A 20,463-nucleotide genomic window follows, 5' to 3' on the forward strand; every position below is an offset into this window, starting at 1 on the left:
TGATGAGAGGTGACAACGTGCTAGCAGTCCTCGCTCGCTCTCGGCGCCTCCTCAGCCTGGCGTCCACTCTGGCCATGCTCGAGGAGCCCTTCAGCTCGCCCCTGCGCTGTGGGGGCCCCTCTCTGGGGCTGGCCGAGGCTGGAGCAGGCTCCCACTGCTCGAGGGGAGGTGTGGAGGGAGAAGCACAGGCAGGAGCCGGGGCTGCCTGCAGCACTAGTGGCCTGGTGTGGGATCCGGGTGGGAGTGGGTTTCGCGTGGGCGAGGGCTCGGTGGCCTGCACTCAGCGCTGCCGACTGGTGCCTGCTGGGCTTGATGGGGGGATGAACTCCCTCTGGGCTGCTGGAGTGCCCCGGCTAGATGCCACGAAGTCCCATGGTGAGTGCCATTAAGAGGTGAAGCCGGCTGCGCTTCTGGGTCTGGTGGGGACTTGGAGAACTTTTCTGTCCAGCTAAAGGACTGTAAATGCACCAATCAGAACCCTATGTCTAGCTAAAGGTTTATAAACGCACCAATCAGCACTCTGTGTCTAGCTAATCAGGTAGGGTACTTGGAGAACTTCTGTGTCTAGCTAAAGGATTGTAAATGCACCAATCAGCACTCTGTGTCTAGCTAAAGGTTTGTAAAGACACCAATCAGCACTCGGTCAAAACGGACCAGGCAAAACGGACCAGTCAGCTCTCTGTAAAATGGACCAATTGGCACTCTGTAAAATGGACCAATCAGCAGGATGTCGGTGGGGCCAGATAAAGGAATAAAAGCAGGCTGCGTGCCCCCCCAACCTTCCCCAACAACCAGCAGCGCAACCTGGTCAGGTCCCCTTCCACACTGCGAAAGTTTTGTTCTTTTGCTCTTCACAATAGATCTTGCTGCTGCTCACTCTTTGAGTCTGCACTGTCTTTAAAAGCTATAACACTCACTGCAAAGTTCTGCAGCTTCACTCCTGAAGTCAGCGTAGAACACGAACCCACCAGAAGGAAGAAACTTCAGACACGTCCGAACAGCAGAAGGAACAAACTCTGGACACACCATCTTTAAGAAATGTAACACTCACCGTGAGGGTCTGCAGCTTCATTCTTGAAGTTAGGGAGACCAAGAACCCACCAATTCTGGACACACTGGGATTACAGGCATGAGCCACTGTGCCTGGCAAAGAGATCCTCATTTTTACAAAGAAATGAAAAAATGAGTTGTATGTGGCAGCACATGCCTGTAGTCCTAGCTACTCAGGAGGCTGAGGTGGGAGGATTGTTTGAGCCCAGGCTGCAGTGAGCTATGAACGTGACACTGCACTCCAGTCTGGGTGACAGAAAGCGATCATCTAAAAGAAGAAATAGAGAAGCAGTGTAGTTGTGAGAAAGTTGTGTGACCTTGAACAAGTACCTTAACCTTATCAGGTCTCTATAAAATAGGAAAAATATCACCTACCTGATGGGCTTGCTATGACGAGTAAAGGAATTATATTGGTATCAATACAGTGTCTGGCGTAATGCTAGCATATGCTGTAGGAATGCCAGAGACATGGTAATTACCATTATTATTGAGTTATTGAAGTTTTGGTGTTTAAGAAAGGGTTGTTGCTTTGACTAAAAGCATTGCTCCACTCACTGTAAGATCAGGGAGGTCAGAAAATCACCATTATCTGAGCAGGTAGTTTCCTTGTGAAGCAAAAAATTGCAGAAGCTGCTCCAGAGTGTAGGGCAGGATTCCACTGGACACTTGTCAGGGAGAAATATGAGTCACCAGCTGATGGAGAACCTTTTGTCTTTTGTTGGGCAGCCTATGAACACTGTATATTTAAAAACAAACACTTCTGTGATTGCTTAGGACTAAATTTAATCGTTGTATTTGAGAGTGGCATTTAACAACTTCCTGCTTTTAAAATACTTAAATACCTAAGATACTCTGCCAAATGGAAAGAATTTGTTCTCCGAACACAGTGCCTCCAACATTAAATATTCTGGACACTTCGTTGGTTCGCAATTGTGATACTTGGAAACTTGCCACTTTAGATTCTTCAGGATTCTAAAATAACCTTTTCCTGACTTCATTTATTTAAATATCCCAGAATAATCTCTTGAGCTATAAGTTTGATGATCCAGGAAACTATTTATAGGAGGATGAGTACTCTCTGTGACTGATGGTAGTTATGTTTTATTTTGAGAAGGACAAATCATTAAAAAGATTGATAGGGCTAGTGGTATTTTAAACTGAAAGCAGTACCAAGGCAAACAAGGCAGTTGAGGTATGAAGTTGGAACATAATAAGATATGGGTGTAATTTTCATCAACTTAGCTAAGACCTAGGGAGGTCTTCCAATAGAAGGAAGGCAGAAACAGGCAGTAACACAGACAGTGATCTTTTAGGTCCACTGGACACTTTAGCTTAGGCAGCTCGGGTTGTTTGCTCAGTGATTAACAACTGAGATAAACAGATGGAGACAGGACTCTGTCATAATTAAGGTCAACAGTGTGCTTGGTATTATTGATATTGCCCCTAGGTAGGAGAAAAACAGAGGAAGGAAGGTCAAGGTCAACCTAACTTAAAAAAACTTTTAAAAATTGTGGTGAAATATACATAAAATTTACCATTTTCATCATTTTTAAATGTACAAATCTGTCACTGATCATGCACATTTTTATGCAACTACCACCAGCATCTATCTCCAGAACTTTCTCATCTTCCCAAACTGAAACTCTGTATCCCTTAACTCTCCATTTCACTCTACTTGTGAAACCGCTTTTCTGTCTTTATGTAGTTTATTGTAGGTGCCTGATACAAGTGGAATCATATTAAATTTTGAATATAAAATTAAAAATTAAAAAAAATTAATTTTGATTTGTTTGGCTTTCCACTTAGCGTATTTTCAAGGTTCATTCATGCTGTAGCATTTATCAGACTTTCATTCCTTTGTCTTTTCAAAGCTGTATAATGTACTGTTACGCGTATACACTAAATTTAGAAAACTCATTCATCTGTCAATGGACATGTGGATTGTTTCCTCCTTTTAGCTACCGTGAATAAGCTACTATGAACATGGGTATACAATGTACAAATATGTCCCTGCTCTCGTTTTTCCAAAGGCTGTTCCTGGCTGCCTCTACTCTTTTTACTCCCAGTACCCTTTTACAGGTAGCACCTGGTACTTGTCTTTGAAGAACAAACAGGTTTTAGTTAGGCAAAATGTGAGAACAGTGTGGCCATTTGCAAGTTTTAATGGTAATCAACCCGGGTTTGGGGTTGCTCCTATAGAGTGAAGTACCTCCTGGGGTGGCAGGAAATGCAGGTATTTAAAGGGAAGGGCATACCAGGGCAATGTAATTTCTTCTTTGCTCATTCACTTTTAAAATGGCTGAAGGGCAGGTACTCTAGCCTTGAGACCTTCAACTCATGATGTACCCTCCAGCAACGGAGAATTTCTTTTTAGTCCTTAAACTATGGTCTCTATTGCTAGTTTTCCAAACTTGAACACAGCCTTTTCCTTTTCTGGGAAGTTGTCCTAGTCTCCACCATTCTGTGCATATAGCACTTGCCATTCTGTACTGGGGTCACCTTTACTTGTTTAGCCACCCTCATGATGGGGATGATCCAGGTTTTGCAGAGGTGAAACTTATATACCATTGGGGGGCCCTAAAAATACACAAAACAAATAATTAAAACGACAAATCACAACACATTACTAGAGACTTGGAGATTCAGATTCTCCTTAGATCTCTCTGGGTAATTTATTAGAAATGCTTACATAGATTTGCTTCCTAATCTCAAGCTGGCTTCCCCTCTCCACAACTCAGCAACTATCTGTTCTCCCAGGAGGCCATACAAGCGAGGGGCCCTGAAGCTTAACATTTATTAACTTCACGTAAAGGTCTGAGCGGACCTTTCAGGCCAGGCAGCGTGTTACTTGCCTGTGTTCCTTGTTAGGGCCTACCACCGGGTAGGTGCTTGGAATGTGCTGTGGATTAAAGGCTTAAATCCTGCGGGCCCCTCAATCTGATCTAAGGACATGAGTGGCTTAGAGAACGGCGCAACAAGGCTAAGCGAAAGAAAACAAAGCGGTGTGGCTGGGAGTGGGCTCCTTCCCTCCGCTGGTGAGGGTGCGATCTTAGACTCTTGAGAGAACCCGACATAAAGGCCGCGTTCCAATGGCGGCCTTCTCCCCTACCGGCCAACCTGCCCCGAGAAGAGCAGAAGGCACCCTGCGGGATCTGCAGATCAGCCTGCGTCTCATTCTGGGGCACCGACACGGTGGAATGCAAGACACCCCACTACCGGAAGTTTCTTTGATGTTAAGAAAAACGGCGGAAGTAGGCCGCAGCGCTTCCTCAGTATAGTGCCTCGAGCTGGCTCGCCTACTTTCTACGGTAAAGGGAGGTGCTCCACATCTCTATGCAGCTGTGCAGCGCCGCAGGTTCCATGCGCAGGCTCGGTTGGCCAAATGCGCTTTCCAGCCATCTTTCAGCCACCCAGTCCTTTCCCAGGTTCTCGAGCCAGGACGTGACGTATTCAGACGTACTGGGGGCGGGGCCTCAAGGGGAAAAGCGCCTGAGCCGGGATATCGCGAGAACATTCCGTTCTTTCGTAGCTCTCGTGCTGCGGCTCCGCTCTCGTCGCAACGAGATCTTTCGAGATCTTCTCCGCCCCCGCTACCGGCGCCTCCTCTGCGGCCACTTAGCCGGAGCCGGGCTGAGCAGCGCTCTCGGTTGCAGTCCCCACTGGAAGGACTTAGGCGCTCGCGTGGACACCGCACGCCCCTCAGTAGCCTCGGCCCAAGAGGCCTGCTTTCTACTCGCTAGCCCCGCCGGGGGTCCGTGTCCTGTCTCGGTGGCCGGACCCGGGCCCGAGCCCGAGCAGTAGCCGGCGCCATGTCGGTGGTGGGCATAGACCTGGGCTTCCAGAGCTGCTACGTCGCTGTGGCCCGCGCCGGCGGCATCGAGACTATCGCTAATGAGTATAGCGACCGCTGCACGCCGTAAGTGTGGGCCGGGCCGGCCGCGTGCACTGGGGTTAGGAGATAATGCTTGTTCCAGTCTGGGACCCTCGCTGCTTGGGGAACGCGGGCCGAGGAGTCGCCTCCGTTCCGAGCCGAGGTCCCGGTAGGTCAGGGACCCCCAGTAGGTATTAGGACACTAGGGGCCGCGGCCCACCATGAGCGTGGGTGTGTGCTAAGCGCGAGGGCCTTTTCCCCGGTGGCCCGTCGGCCGAAGAAAGGCTTCTGGCCGGTACTCGGACCAGCGGAGGGCACGGGTAGGAACTGGAAGGACTGCAGGCCTAGGATGTAAACGGATCGCGGTCCTTTTCTTGAGGGCAGAGACCAGGCCCAGGTCGTACTGAGTCTTTTGAGTCCAACAGAAAGCTCAGAACTTTGCACACAGCAGGCGCTTAATAATAGTTGAATCGAACGGGTTCTGGGGCTTGCCAGCCGCGAGACCGTGGAGCGGTCAGCGTCCCACGTGAGTGGGGGCGGGGCAGCGCCCGGAAGAGAGCGAGCTGGAACAGCCTCAGGCACGGGTTCCGGATGGACTCGGGGTCTTGAGGTTGGGTTGGCACGGATAGGAATTTAATAAAATCGGTGCTCTTATGATAACTTTGCAATCGCTTTTGTTTTCCACATTATTTCGGGATATTGTACTATATTGGGTCACTCTCTGTTTTGTGCGCGTTAACCCCTCAATAGGGTTGCACTTTAACGATAATGGATTCTAACCAGTGTGTTGGCCACAATTGTTAGTGGCTCAAGGGCCCGCCTTGACTTCTAGAACCCATAGTAAGTTTTGGGACCAGCATAGACACAGTTCTAAAAAATGGTGAGTCACTCAGGTCTTTCACTGGTTACAGTGAAAGAGTCTGCCTTTTGAATACTTGTAGATACATTTTAATCCATTGTCATGTTCTTAGACAAAATCTTGTAAGAAGTTCTGTATTATTTGCCATTCAGGGTCTCTATTCTTTTTTTTTTTTTTTTTTTCTTTTTTGAGACCGACAGGGTCTCACTCTGGCTGCCCAGGCTGGAGTGCAGTGGTGCGATCTTGGTTCACTGCAGCCTCGACCTCCCTGGCTCCTGGCTCAGGTGATTCTCCCACCTCAGCCTCCTGAGTAGCTGGCGTTGCAGGCGTGCGCCACCATGCTTGGCTAATTTTCTTTATTTTTAGTAGAAATCGGGTTTCACTATGTCACTCAGGCTGGTCTCGAACTTCTGGACTCAAGCAGTCCTCCAGCCTCGGCCTTCCGGAGTACTGGGATTACAGGCATGAACCACCGTGCCCTGCCCAGGGGCTCACTTGTTATTGATTGATTGAGATGGAGTCTCGTTCTGTCGCCCCAGGCTGGAGTGCAGTGGCATGCTCTCGGCTCATTGCAACCTCGGCCTCTGGGGTTCATGAGATTCTCCTGCCTCAGTCTCCTGAGGAGCTGGGATTACAGGCCCGTGCTACCATGCCCGGCTAAATTTTGTATTTTTAGTAGAGACGGGGTGTTGTCGAGTTGCTCAGGCTGGTCTCGAACTCCTGACCTCAAGTGATCCTCCCGCCTCGGTCTCCCAAAGTGCTAGGATTACAGGCGTGAGTCAGGTGCCCGGCCCCAGGGGCTCAATTCTAAGGTCCATTATTTTCACCCTCAATTTTTGTCACATTTCTTCAGCAGGTTTCAGCCAAACTGGATTGTTCAGAAGTCTCACATTTCCTTTCCACTTGTCAAATTTCCGCACCCCCCACCTCCTAACCCAGGTGCTTCCCCTGAAAACTCATCCCAGAAGCCAAAACTGTAGTTTGCTGTCCCTTTGCTGAGTTTAGTCTTGTTAACAGCCCTATTAAGGTTTATTTATTTATTTATTTATTTATTTTGAGAAAAGGAGTCTTACTCTGTTCCCTACGCTGGAGTGCAGTGGCGTAATCTCGGCTCACTGCAGCCTCCGTCTCCTGGGTTCAAGCGATTCTCCTGCGTCAGCCTCCCGAGTAGCTGGGATTACAGGTGTGCGCCACCACGCCTGGCTAATTTTTGTCTTTTTTTGGTAGAGACAGGGTTTCACCATGTTGGCCAGGGTGGGCTCGAACTCTTGACCTCAAGTGATCTGCCTGCCTCGGCCTTCCAAAGTGCTGGGTTTACAGGAGTGAGCCACCGCACCTGGCACAGCTTTATTAAGGTTTAATTCATATACTATACAATTTAACCAGATGAAGTGATCGTTTTTAGTGTAGTCACAAAACAGTGCAACCATTACTGTAATCAATTTTAGAACATTTTCATCACTCCCCCAAAGTCCTGTGCCCTTTAGCAGTTTATTTTCCCTATTTGTACTTTTTAACAATGGGTAGTCTAACTTGGCATCTCCGGGGAAGTGTATTGTGCCCTGAAGTTTTTTTTTAAGCATTAAAGTTTGTTTTTAAGCATTTTAGTATTTGAGAATATCTTTGTATCCGTGTTTTCTTGGTCTATAAAATGTCTCCCCTAAGGAACTGAAAAGGCTAAAGCGCTGAGTTAATGTATTTAGTGTTTTGGTCCTTTCCTGCCCTGTGATTGAACACGCTTTAGCTCCAAAGGGCGCACAGGAAGAGAATCCCAAGTATGGGGAAGAACAGTGTTCCTATCCTTTCTTTTAGATTATTATCACATGCTCCTGTTTTTCTTTTAGAAAGACAATAGCTACAACAATTATACCATGAATTCTATTTGAAACTGAGTTGTTTCAGATAAAAAATTTGCCTCAAAGACATTGTGATATATATGACCCCATACACCACGGAATTGTGATAAGAAAATTCCATTTAAATAATTTTCCTTACATGTTTTCTTCATATTTTCCTTCATAGTTTTCATTAACTTACAGGCATGCCATACATTTCAAGTAATTTCTGAACTGTATGATTTTGATTCACTTTGATTACTCTGTTTTGGAGTCTTGGGCTAAATAGAAAATGGTAGCAGGAAGGTTGATTTTTTTTTTTTTTTTTGGTAGTGGTTATGGAGGAATGGATTTGGAGCTCATGTACAAAAAGACTGCATGTTGTGTGTTTGTTTTAACATGAGAGTGGAAATGAGATGCAAGTCTTAGAGGGTTTATGATGGTGGAAGTACCTTGTTTCAGATATGGGTGTAACAATCTGGATTAGGTTTTTGAGGAGCCAGTGGAGTCTCATCCAGAAGAGACCCTTGATTTTCCACCCAATTTAGGCTTCCTTCATTTTATCAGATGTTGAGTGCCTCTGATGTGGTAGCCATTTTTCTAAGCACTGGAGGTACTTTGGTGAACAAATAAGGTCATGCCATTATGGACATGGCTGGTGGATTAAACCAAATACTAAACAAAAATATGTAGTAATTACTAACTGTGGTAAAGGGCAAGGTGGAAAAGTACAGAATACAGTGAGAGTATAGAATAAGCGGGTCTAATTTAAATTGGATGGAAGGACCTGGCACGATAGCTCATGCCTGTAATCCCAGCACTCTGGGAGGCTGAGGTAGGAGGATCGCTTGAGGTCAGGAGTTCGCAACCAGCCTGGCCAACATGCTGGAACCCTGTCTCTACTAAAAATACAAAAATTAGCTGGGTGTGGTGGCGGGCGCCTGTGGTCCCAGCTACTCTGGAGGCTGAGGCAGAAGAATCGAACCTGGTAGGCGGAGGTTGCAGTGAGCCGAGATCATGCACTGCACTCCAACCTAGGTGACAGAGCGAGACTCTGTCTCAAAAATAAGTTGGGTAGAAGGTGCTTTGAAAGAAGTACCATCTGAGACCTGAGGATGAGTAGGATTTTACCTTGGAGGTCACAGTAGGTTTGAGGAAGAGTTGTTCCCGGCAGAAGGAACAGCAAGTGGGAAAGACCTGAGCAAGAAAAGCTGCATCCTTGATACATTGAAGAGCAGCCACGACTCTTTCAGCTGCTTGAGAGAATGCTGTGAGATGAATCTGAGGAATTAGGCAGAGCCTTGTAAATAATAATAATGATTTTTACCTAGGTGCGGTGGGAAGATTATTTTTTGAGACGGAGTCTGGCTCTGTCACCCAGGCTGGAGTGCATTGTTGCGGTCATGTGCGTACATGCGGCTAATTTTTGTATTTTTAGGTAGACGTGGTTTCGCCATGTTGGCCAGGATGGTCTCAAACTCCTGGTCTCAAGTGATCCGCCCGCCTTGACCTCCCAAAGTGCTGGGAATACAGGCGTGAGCCACCGCGCCCGGCCTGTAAAATTCTTTATTATGGCTCTAACACGTTTTCTTCAAACAGGTTATTTCTAACTTTTTGCTGTTACAAATAGTTCTTCAATAAGTAGCCTTACATATTTATGTTGTAATGTTAATGCTTTTATTTTTGTTGTATAGATTTCCAGAGGTGAATTTGCTAGGGTAAGGGATATACTGTATATACTTAAAGTTTCAGTAATATTGCCAGAATTCTTTACACAAATATAACAGATTAATTTGCAGTAGGAACAGATGTGATTTCTCTACTTCATTGGAGATTATGAGAATTATAATGAGTTAAAACTATAACTTATACCTTTTTTTTTTGCCATAGTGCTCAGAAAAATGCCTGGGATTCAGTAAATACTGCCAAAGTATTTGCTAATAATACTATTACTTTTTGTATTTTTTATTAATTTTTTATGAGATTAGGACAGTAAGATGAAATCTATGGAAGTTTACCTTTTGGGTTCTACAACTGTGTACTTTTAAAGTGCAAAGGTTAATTACTGAGGAATTTGCTGTGTTTTTAGGAACAGCAAATCTCAAAAGTATGAGTTGTTTGGTCTGTTGGGTATCAGCTCTTTTTGGTACTTTCTAGTCCATGGCTAATGCAGTAACCAGAGAGTACTCTGATTAATGTCTCTATTTCCATTCTAGTTTTGCCTATCAGTTGTATGTGATAGTCTAATTATTGCGGTTTCTCTGAAAAGCTCATTTTCTCCTATTGTTGAAGAAAGTGAATTAGAGCAATGGCTGTTGTAATATCCTGAGAGTAGTTCTGCGTACCTTTTTTTTTTTTTTTTTTTTTTGAGACAATGTCCCACTCTTTTGCTCAGGCTGGAGTGCAATGGTGCAATCTTGGCTCACTGCAACCTCCGCCTTTCAGGCTCAAGCAGTTCTGGTGCCTCAGCCTCCCGAATAGCTGGGACTACAGGTGCATGCCACCGCGCCTAGCTATGCATACACTTATAAAAATGAAACTATACCTTTTAAAGGACCTATGCCAGTTGCAGCTGTTCATAATATCCTCTCAGAATGTGTATAAATATTCGGTCAGTAGTTTCTTTTAAGAAAAGGAAAACAGTGATATTGTCTGGCTGAAAAAAGAAGTAATTTCTAGGACTTAAAGATTAGAACAGAGGGATCTTAAACTTGATTTGAATTAACTCCCTGCAATTTGGAATGGAGGAAAAGCAACGTCAGTCAAGCAGCAAATGTGTGAGTACTTCTTATGGATTAAGCAGCACTGACTTGGCATTGTGTGTAGTATAGAGGAAGTGTAAGATAGAGATTCCTGCTGTCTAGTTGTAATCAATGTGGTTAAAATATGAATAACATAAGCAGCAGTAAATAGAATGAGTCCAATTATGGACAAGGCTGTGTGATACAGACATAAAATACCATGTTCAAAGGAGATGTAAGCAGTGGAGGCTGAACTGATGAGGAAAGGCTGGAGTGAGACTTGAACAAATAGGATTAGATAATACATGGAATAAAGGATTCAGATAGTTTGAGTGAAGGATAGAAGTAGGAATGAATTAAGGCTGGCTGTGGTGGCTCATGCCTGTTATCCCAGCACTTTGGGAGGCCGAGGCAGGAGGATTGCTTGAAGTTAGGAGTGTGAGACCAGCCTGGGCAATATAGCGAGACTCTGTCTCTATAAAAAATTTAAAACATTAGCAGGCTGTGGTGGCATGCCAGCTACTTGGGAAACTGAGGTGGGAGGATCACTTGAGGTCAGTGATCAAGGCTGCAGTGAGCCGTGATTGAGTACTACACTCCAAGCCTGGGCAACAGAGTGAGAACCATCTCTTAAAAAACATAACGGGGCTGGGCACAGTGGCTCACGCCTGTAATCTCAGCACTTGAAGAGGCTGAGGTGGGCGGGTCGCCTGAAGTCAGGAGTTTGAGACCAGCCTGGCCAACCCGGTGAAACCTTGTCTCTACTAAAAAATACAAAATTAGCTGGGTGTGGTGGTGCATGCCTGTAATCCCAGCTGAGGATGAGGCTGAGGCATGAGAATTGCTTGAATTCGGGAGGTGGAGGTTGCAGTGAGCTGAGGTCATGCCATTGCACTCCAGCCTGGCCAACAGGAGTGAAACTCCATCTCAAAACCCCAAAAACAAAACCAAAACAAAATAGGGCCGGGTGTGGTGGTTTACATCTGTAATCCCAGCACTTTGGGAGGCCGAGGTGGGGGGATCACTTGAGCTCCGGAGTTTGGGACCAGCCTGGACAACATGGCGAAACCCCATCTCTACAAAAAGTACAAAAATTGGCCGGGTGTGGTGGCTCACACCTGTAATCCCAGCGCTTTCGGAGGCCGAGGTGGGCGGATCCACTGAGGCCAGGAGTTTGAGACCAGCCTGGCCAGTATGCTGAAACCCTGCCTCTACTAAAGATACAAAAATTAGCTGGGTGTGGTGGCACGCGCCTGTAATCCCAGCTCCTCAGGAGGCTGAGGCAGGAGAATTGCTTGAATCCAGGAGGCAGAGGTTGCAGTGAGCCGAGATGGTGCCACTGCACTCCAGCCTGGGTGACAGAGTGAGACTCCGTCTCAAAAATAGTAATAATAATAATAATAGAATAATAAAAGAGGCTGGGTGTGGTGGCTCGTGCCTGTAATCCCAGCACTTCGGGAGGCCAAGGCAGGCGGTTCGCCTGAGGTCAGGAGTTTGAGACCAGCCTGGCCAAGATGGGGAAACCTTGTCTCTACTAAAAATAAAAAAATTAGCTGGGTGTGGTGGCAGGTTCCTGTAATCCCAGCTACTTGGGAGGCTGAGGCAGGAGAATCACTTGAACCCGGGAGGCAGAGGTTGCAGTAAGCCGAGATTATTTCATTGCATCCAGCCTGGGTGACAAGAGTGAGACTTCGTCTCAAAAAAAAAAAAAAAAAAAAAAAAATTAGCTAGGCATGGTGGTACACACCTATAGTCCCAGCTTCTTGGGAGGCTGAGGTAGGAGGATTGCTTGAGCCTGGGAGGGGGAGGTTGCAGTGAGCAGATATCGAGCCACTGCATTCCAGCCTGGGTGACAGAGTGAGAGACCCTGTCTCAAAACCAGAAAAAAAATCCAAAATGTGTGTATACGTGGGGTTTGGAGTCTGATGGTCCTAATTTTGAATCATAGACTCTAATACGTTTCTGGGCACATTGACTTGACTTGAATCAGCTTTTCCTGTATACTAATCCCATTTCTCAGAGAATATAGGATTATCAAGTGTAGGATGCTTAGCACACCACCTGGCACCAGAAGGCTCTGTAATGAGAACTATGAAACACGGGAGCTTGACCTGCTTGGATGAGAGAGGATTCCTGCCGTGGATAGGGATCAGGGATGTAGACTGCAAGATTTGAAAGTTCTTGTTGACTGGAAAGTAGTAGGTATATTTCCTTTAAATATTCTTGTCTTGCTTATTCCATGTCAAAATCCTCAATAATTCAGCCATTGAAGACTTTTCAGAGCATTTGTTGAGGAGAAGCAAACTGATTGTGGTATATCAGTTTTACTTTTTTTTTTTAAGGACTTACTAGATTTAGTAGGATTACATAGGAGTATTTACCTAAATGTTAATAGTGGCCCTCTGTGGTGGGGGGAGGGTTGTGGAAGTATATATAATTTTTATTTTTTTCTTCATACTTGTCTGTTTTCTAATTTTCTACAGTAAACTTGTACCAAGAAGCATTGACCTATGTTCTAGTGCTAGCGCTAATATTCAAGTTAATCTTTTTGAGTATTCATATCATTTAAATATTAGGTTTCTGTATGTGAGCCTTTAGTTTTCAAAATCCTTCAATTTGTGCTGTTATACTTTTTTTTTTTTGCGACGGAGTTCTCTCTGTCGCCCAGGCCGGAATGCAGTGGTGCAATCTCGGCTCACTGCAATCTCTGCCTCCCCGGTTCAAGTGATTCTTCTGCCTCAGCCCCCTGAGTAGCTGGGATTACAGGCGCGCGCCACCATGCCTGGCTAATTTTTGTATTTTTAGTAGAGACGGGTTTCACTGTGTTGTCCAGGCTGGTCTCAAACTCCTGACCTCAGATGATCTGCCCACCTCGGCCTCTCAAAGTGTTGGGATTACAGGCCTGAGCCAGCACGCCTGGTGCTGTTTTACATACTGACCCAATTCAGCAAATTGATCATATTCTGTTTTCAGTTGTCGTTTTTTAATGGAAGTAGGACTTTTTTTTTAAATCCCACATCAATAGATAATTTTAAAGGTAGCTGACTAGATTTCAGTTCCAGTAGGTGAAACAGGACTTTTTTTTTTTTTTTTTTTGAGACAAGGTCTCACTCTGTCACTCAGGCTGGAGTGTAGTGGCATGATTTTAGCTCACTGCAACCTTGACTGCAAGAACTGAGTTTTAAATTTTATTTAATTTTAAATAATTTAAATTTAAATAGCCACATGTGGCTAGTGGCTACTTCATTAGACAGCATGTATCTGTAACTGAAGACCTCAGATTTTACATTTTTCATTAAGACTTGGTACGTGCACACACACAACTGAAAAGCTTCATTAAACAACAGTACTTTCACATGCAGTGCATACATGTGTTTTGTTTTCTTTTTTTTTTTTTTTTTGAGACGGAGTCTTGCCCTGTCACCCAGGCTGGAGTGCAGTGACGTGATCTCTCCTCACTGCAAGCTCCACCTGCTGGGTTCACGCCATTCTCCTGCCTCAGCCTCCCAAGTAGCTGGGACTACAGGCGCCCGCCACCATGCCTGGCTAATTTTTTGTATTTTTAGTAGAGATAGGGTTTCACTGTGTTAGCCAGGATGGTCTCGATTTCTTGATCTCGTGATCCACCCGCCTCGGCCTCCCAAAGTGCTGGGATTACAGGTGTGAGCCACCGCGCCCGGCTGTATTTTCTATTTAAGTTGCTGTTCATGACTTCTTCCAACCCCTGATTGATTTTAGACCCACACGTGGGTTGTGACTTACGGCTTATAAAACATTGTTTTAGCAAGGGAAATAAATGTGTTAGTATTGATAATGTAATTCGGTTTGTGGTTGGTGTTAAGTAGAAATTAAACCAAGTCCAATCAGTTTTAAGAGGTAAAAAGGATTACCACCCTTCCCCACCACCCGACTGAGTCTTGCTCTCTTGCCCAGGCTGGAGTGCAGTGGCGTGATCTTGGCTCACTACAACCTCCACATCCTGGGTTCAAGCGATTCTGGTGCCTCAGCCTCCCGAGTAGCTGGGACTACAGGCGTGTGCCACCACGCCTGGCTAATTTTTTTGTTTTTTGTTTTGTATTTTTAGTAGAGACAGAGTTTCGCCATGTTGGCCAGGCTGATCTTGAACTCCTGACCTCAGGTGATCTGCCTGCCTTGGCCTCCCTAAGTGCTGGGATTACAGACGTGAGCCACCGTGCCCGGTAAACGATTACTTTTTATTTGGGGGTTGGGGTGGGTTGAGAAGGCTTTACAGACAAAATAGGTGGAATTTCTAGAGAATACGTGAAGGTACTAGGCATTTCAGATGTCAAAAGTGACACAAGCAAAGCAGGAAGATTGGGATACTTTATTCAACTTGTGTTGATTGTGTGGATGAAATACAGCTGGAAAATGGGATTGGGTTGGGAGAGGCCTTAGGTTCCATATTAAGGAATATAGGTTTTATTTGTTGGTAGTTGGTTTTGTTTGGAAGGTTATTAGAAGCAAGACAGTTTCAGAGTTACTGACGTAGAATAGGAAATTAACCCTTCAGCAGGATTTGCAGGAAAGTTGGGAATTGTAATTGTTTTGAGGAGATAAAGGTTTGAAAAAGGGCTGCAGGAAACAATGGAAGATGAGTAACATTGCCTTTTAGTTATGTTGTGATTGGGGTCATGGTGGGATATACCTTAGAAATTTAGATCTGGTGGTATTTAGAAAGATGGAGGTGTGCCAATTATTAGGCTTATGCTAGGCAGCCTTTTTGAGGTGGAGGAAGTGGGTAAGATTGCCTTGGGCAATTTCCTAAAGGGTAATATGGGCTTTGAGAGGAGAGACATTTACGTGGTAGTGAGGATTTTTTTTTATTTATTTGCATCTAGTGTCTAAAACAGATTTTGTTTTAGTGATTGGTGGCATAGTTGCAGAAAGGCTGAGCTTGACACCTTTGCTTTTGAGGGGCTACTCCCAGCACTTTCTAGGCCCAAAAGCTTAGGATTTGGAGGAATTCTGATGAAGTCCTAGGGTGTACCATGTTTGTTCTTCCTGTCATTTAATAGAAGTCATGGCTTCCTGTGGCTGCCCTGGGAGATTGGCTTACAGGGGTTCTTAGCCATTGGTTGTGAAGGACCACTGAAGCCCAGGGAGGCCCAGCATTCTGCCAGTTTCCACAGGGCTCTTAAGTTTATGTTTCTACCAAATCAGTAGTTCATCTAATTTAGTCAGGTTTGGACCAAGGCAGTATGGTTCCAGAGCTCTTATTTACTCTGTTGACTTGGAAGAATTAGGAGTTCAGGGAGGATGAGAGTCAAAGCTTCAGACATCACCTAGAGTCCTGACTTCATTGCTTTCAGGTTGCATGACCCTGGATAAATTTATTTACTATCTTTTTTTTTTTAAGGCAGGGTCTTGCTTGCTCTCTTCCCCAGGCTGGAGTGCAATAGCATGATCACAGCTTACTGCAGCCTCAGGCTCCTGGGTTCAGGTGATCCTCCTGCCTCAGCCACCCCCACCCCGTGACTGCCCCATAGCTGGGATTACAGGTGCTCACCACCATGCCCAGCTAATTTTTTTGTATTTTTTTTTTTTTTTTTATAGAGACAGGGTTTCACCATGCTGCCCAGGCTGGTCTTGAATTCCGGTACTCAAATGATCCACTTGCTTTGGCCTCCCAAAACGTTGGGATTACAGGCTTGAGCCACTGCGCCCAGCCAAATTTACTCTTTTTTTTGTTTTGTTTTTGAGACGGAGTCTCGCTGTTGTTGCCCAGGCTGGAGTGCAGTGGCGCTATCTTGGCTCACTGCAACCTCCGTCTCCCAGGTTCAAGTGATTCTCCTGCCTCAGCCTCCCGAGTAGCTGGGATTATAGGCGCCCGCCACCATGCCCAGCTAATTTTTTTGTATTTTTAGTAGAGACGGGGTTTCATCATGTGGGCATGGCTGGTCTCGAACTCCAGACCTCAGGTGATCTGCCCGCCTCGGCCCCCCAAAGTGCTGGAATTACAGGCATGAGCCACCACGCTCGGCCAAAATTTACTTATACTTATTAATGCCCTTTTTTGTTTGTTTTGTTTTTGAGATAGGGTCTTGCTCTGTTGCCAGGCTGGAGTGCAGTGGCACAATCTCGGCTCACTGCAACTTCTGACTCCTTGGTTCAAGCAATTCTCCTGCCTCAGCCTCTTGAGTAGGTGGGATTACAGGCACATGCCACCACGCCCAGCTACTTGTTGTATTTTTAGTAGGGACAGGGTTTCACCATGTTGGCCTGGCTAGTCTCGAACTCCTGACCTCAGGTGATCCGCCTGCCTCAGCCCGCCAAAGTGCTGGGATTACAGGCGTGAGCCACTGCACTTTTTAAGCATAAGCACAGAGTTTTTATTTAACCTTCAAGCAGGTTTCAGTTTCGCCTTTCTAAAAGAAGCAGTAAATGGATTAAATCAGGAGATTGTGTATGAATTGGTGATTTAGAAGAATGTTCAGAAGTGGGGTTAAAGTTCCTTGTCAGAAATTCTGAGTCCTGGCCAGGTGCGGTGGCTCACGCCTATAATGTCAGCATTTTGGGAGTCCAAGGTGGGTGAATCATCTGAGGTCAGGAGTTCGAGACCAGCCTGACCAACATGGTGAAACTCCATCTCTACTAAAAATACAAAAATTAGCTGGGCGTGATGGTGCATGCCTGTAATCCCAGCTACTTGGGAGGCTGAGGCATGAAAATCACTTGAACCTGGGAGGTGGAGGTTGCAGTGAGCTGAGATAGGGCCACTGCAGTTCTGCCTAGGCAACAGAGTGAGACTCTTGAAAAAAAAAAAAAATTGAGTGCCTGGAAACTAGTTGTAGAAAAATTACTTTTTTACTTATTTAATAGGGCGAGAGTTGTTTTCAGGGTTTGTAGACTATATTCTTGGTGAAGTTGTGAGCTGTCTTAAAAATGTTAATTGATACATTGATGTGAGGGTACATTATTTTATACTGGAATTTTGAGCAGGAGACTTGAAAAGTAATTAGAGGATGGTAGAGACTGTCTAGCCCACCTCTCTAGTATTCTAGACAGGTAGTTATCACATCAGATCTGTGCTCCAGCATGTAAATGACAGGACTCAGTTGTAAGAGGCAACCTGTTCCATGGACAGATTTACTCAATAGAAAGGTCAAAATCATAGATTTGTACCATTAAAATATATGGCATTTTAGCTGATACTCAGATCTTGCCTGCTATGCTTTTGGATTTATTATTGTAGTAAGATTTAATTCTTAAGTGCTTTTTTTGTCTTCTAGGGCTTGCATTTCTTTTGGTCCTAAGAATCGTTCAATTGGAGCAGCAGCTAAAAGCCAGGTAAAGTTTCATTTTTTTCCTAAAATGACTTATTTCTCCTCTTCATCCATGTGTTCAGCAAGTAGTTGAATGCCCATTATGTGCCTAACACTGGTAGGCCTTGGGAATACAACTGGCAGATACAGACCTCTTCTCTGTTCCCATGTACAGTCAGCCCTCAGAATTCCATGGGTTCTGCATCTGTAGATTCAAACAACTGTGGATCAAAAATATTTTTGGGAAAAAATACAACACTGGAACAATAAAAAATACAAATAAAAACAATCCAGTGTAACAACTACTTACATAGCATTTACATTGTATTAGGTGTTATAAGTAATCTAGAGACAACTTCAAGTATACAGGAGGATGTGCATAGGTTATAGGCCAATACTATGTCATTTTTGTCTAAGGGACTTGAGCATCTGTGGATTTTGGTCTAATTCAAGGGGTGCCCTGGAATCAGTCCCCTGCAGATACCCAGGAACCACTGCTTCAGTGAGAAGCACCTGGCCTTAAAATAGCATTAGCAGTATAATCTGTTTAATGCAAACTGCCAGGGTGTATTTTGTCCAGATCTTGTTAAGCAAGGCTTGCTTGTTCCTTGATATTTTACATGCTCCTTAAGTCTGTCTTGTTGGGCCTTTCATCTTACTCATATATAAGGTAAGTGTTGATCTTGTTAAACAAGTTTCTCAAGGAACGAAAGCATACCTCTAGAAATACATTAAAGGACTTGCTTTTAGTTTACTCTGTAAACCAGGAACCTGACGTAGTTGCTGGTTTCTGAATAACCAGAGCAGCAGAACCCCAAGAGTTCTGTTATTCTAAGTGTCTGAGATATTTGTAAAATTAAGGAGTTGCATGTTTGACCTTCTTATGGTTCAGCCTGGAGCAACCCTATAGGGTGAATCTGTTTTTGAATGGGGCAGGGCCTAAAATTTATTAGCCTAAAAAAGTGGTGCTTGGCCAATTGGTTTTTAATTAAGTTGGATGTTTTATAGTTCATTTTCACAGTGTTCAAGATCTTTTAGGAGAGAGCAGGTAGAAAATATTGGGCAATTTTGAAATCTCTTCCTTCTAAAATTTGAGCAAATCGCTCCTGTTTTTTAAACCTGCTTTTCATGATTGAGAGACAGTTACTATACTAAACTGGCTGCCCAGTTCTAGGTTGATACAGTTATTGTGTTACAGAGTTTCTGTTTGGCAGCTTGCTCGAGGAAGGCATGATTTGGGTGGCCTCATCTGTTTCATAAAAGGACTTCTGTGTGTTCCCTTTCATCTGGTTGATACAGGAGCTTACTACATCTCCTGCATTGGGAGGAGCAGCCTGTAAATCTTAAGCAGAAGGTCATTCTGGAATTTTTTGAATATTTTTGTCAGCATTTTCCCCTCATAAATTGTGATAGTTTATTCTAGAGGAATTAGAAAACATAGATAAAAAAGTGTAAGTCACCTGTTCAATCATTATCCAAAAATCATATAGACATTTGTCTTACCACCTTCTGAAAACTTTACCTGTTGATATTTCATTGTATGAATAGCCCATAATTTATTTAAGCATTTCCCTGTTATTAACCATTTAGGCTGTTTCTAGGCGTCTGCTACTACAAATAATACTCTCCCAATATCCTTTTGTGTTCATTTTTGTGTACTTAGTATGATTTTTTTTTTCCCCTTTATGAGAAATTTGTTTCACTGGAATTTTTTTTCTTTTCTTTTTTCTTTCTTTTTTTTTTTTTGAGAGTGCAGTTTTTGAGAGTGCAGTGGCCCTGTCAGTGCAACCTCCACCTCCCAGGTTCAAATGATTCTCATGCCTCAGCCTCCTGAGTAGCTGGGGTTACAGGTGCACACCACCATGCCTGGCTAATTTTTTGTATTTTTAGTAGAGACAGCGTTTCACCATGTTGGTCAGGCTGGTCTCGAACTCCTGACCTCAAATGAGGCCCTGGCTTCTTTCAAAGTGCTGGGATTACAGGCGTGAGCCATGACACCCGGCCTTAACTAGAATTTCTAAATCAATTTATGTATTGCTGAGTTGGTTCCTGGAAACTTTCAACCATAAACTATGGGCAATTTTTAAAGGCTAAAAGTTATTTTATGTAAATGTTTATTAGAAGTTTAAGAACAGAAAATACTTATGCAAGTATAATGACCTGACTTCATGGGATATAGGAAGAGCAGGGCTCTATTTTTAGCCCTGCCACTCTGAGACCCATGCATATCCCTCCTCCCTCACTTCGCATGCTAGTGGGCACCATTTAGAAAAGTTTAGGGTCTGAAGAAACCAAAACCAAGAAGGAGACTCTATATAAAGTTAAAATGTTGCTAATTTAATCTGAGGCTGTTGAAATAAAAAAAAAAATTAGTAGTAGTCTTTCCACTCTTTGATATTCTTTCTCTTAGGTAATTTCTAATGCAAAGAACACAGTCCAAGGATTTAAAAGATTCCATGGCCGAGCATTCTCTGATCCATTTGTGGAGGCAGAAAAATCTAACCTTGCATATGATATTGTGCAGTTGCCTACAGGATTAACAGGTATAAAGGTAAGGTTGTCAGGTTAATGCCTTTTAATTAAAATGCATTATTATATTTTATCAGTTCAATATCTATCTGTACTTTTCTGATGTCAGATTGTAATGAAAATGCTTACAGATGCTTAGGGAAAGCTTTTTTCTAGTAAAGACTATTTGACATTTTTTGAATGATCTGGATGTTGATTGGGAGCCGTGAGTGGTGCTCTTAATATGGGTTGGAGGCCTGGGTAGTGATGGTTTGAAGTTAATACTGCCATTGCTGCTTGTTTTGCTCACTGATGC

General features: G+C 44.3%; 1 protein-coding gene across 1 annotated transcript in view; it reads left to right on the forward strand.

Moving 5' to 3' along the window:
• Window positions 1–4,370: 4,370 nt before the first annotated feature.
• Window positions 4,371–20,463, forward strand: part of HSPA4 (heat shock protein family A (Hsp70) member 4) — a 52,689-nt gene continuing 36,596 nt past the window's right edge. Inside the window, exons 1-3 of the mRNA XM_517930.8 lie at window positions 4,371–4,966; window positions 17,607–17,664; window positions 20,050–20,190. Of these exons, the coding sequence (XP_517930.2) occupies window positions 4,860–4,966; window positions 17,607–17,664; window positions 20,050–20,190 (306 nt within the window). The 5' untranslated portion in view covers window positions 4,371–4,859. The remainder of the gene's footprint in view (window positions 4,967–17,606; window positions 17,665–20,049; window positions 20,191–20,463) is intronic.

Source organism: Pan troglodytes, chromosome 4 (assembly GCF_028858775.2).
Source record: "Pan troglodytes isolate AG18354 chromosome 4, NHGRI_mPanTro3-v2.0_pri, whole genome shotgun sequence".
Taxonomy (NCBI): Eukaryota; Metazoa; Chordata; class Mammalia; order Primates; family Hominidae; genus Pan; species Pan troglodytes.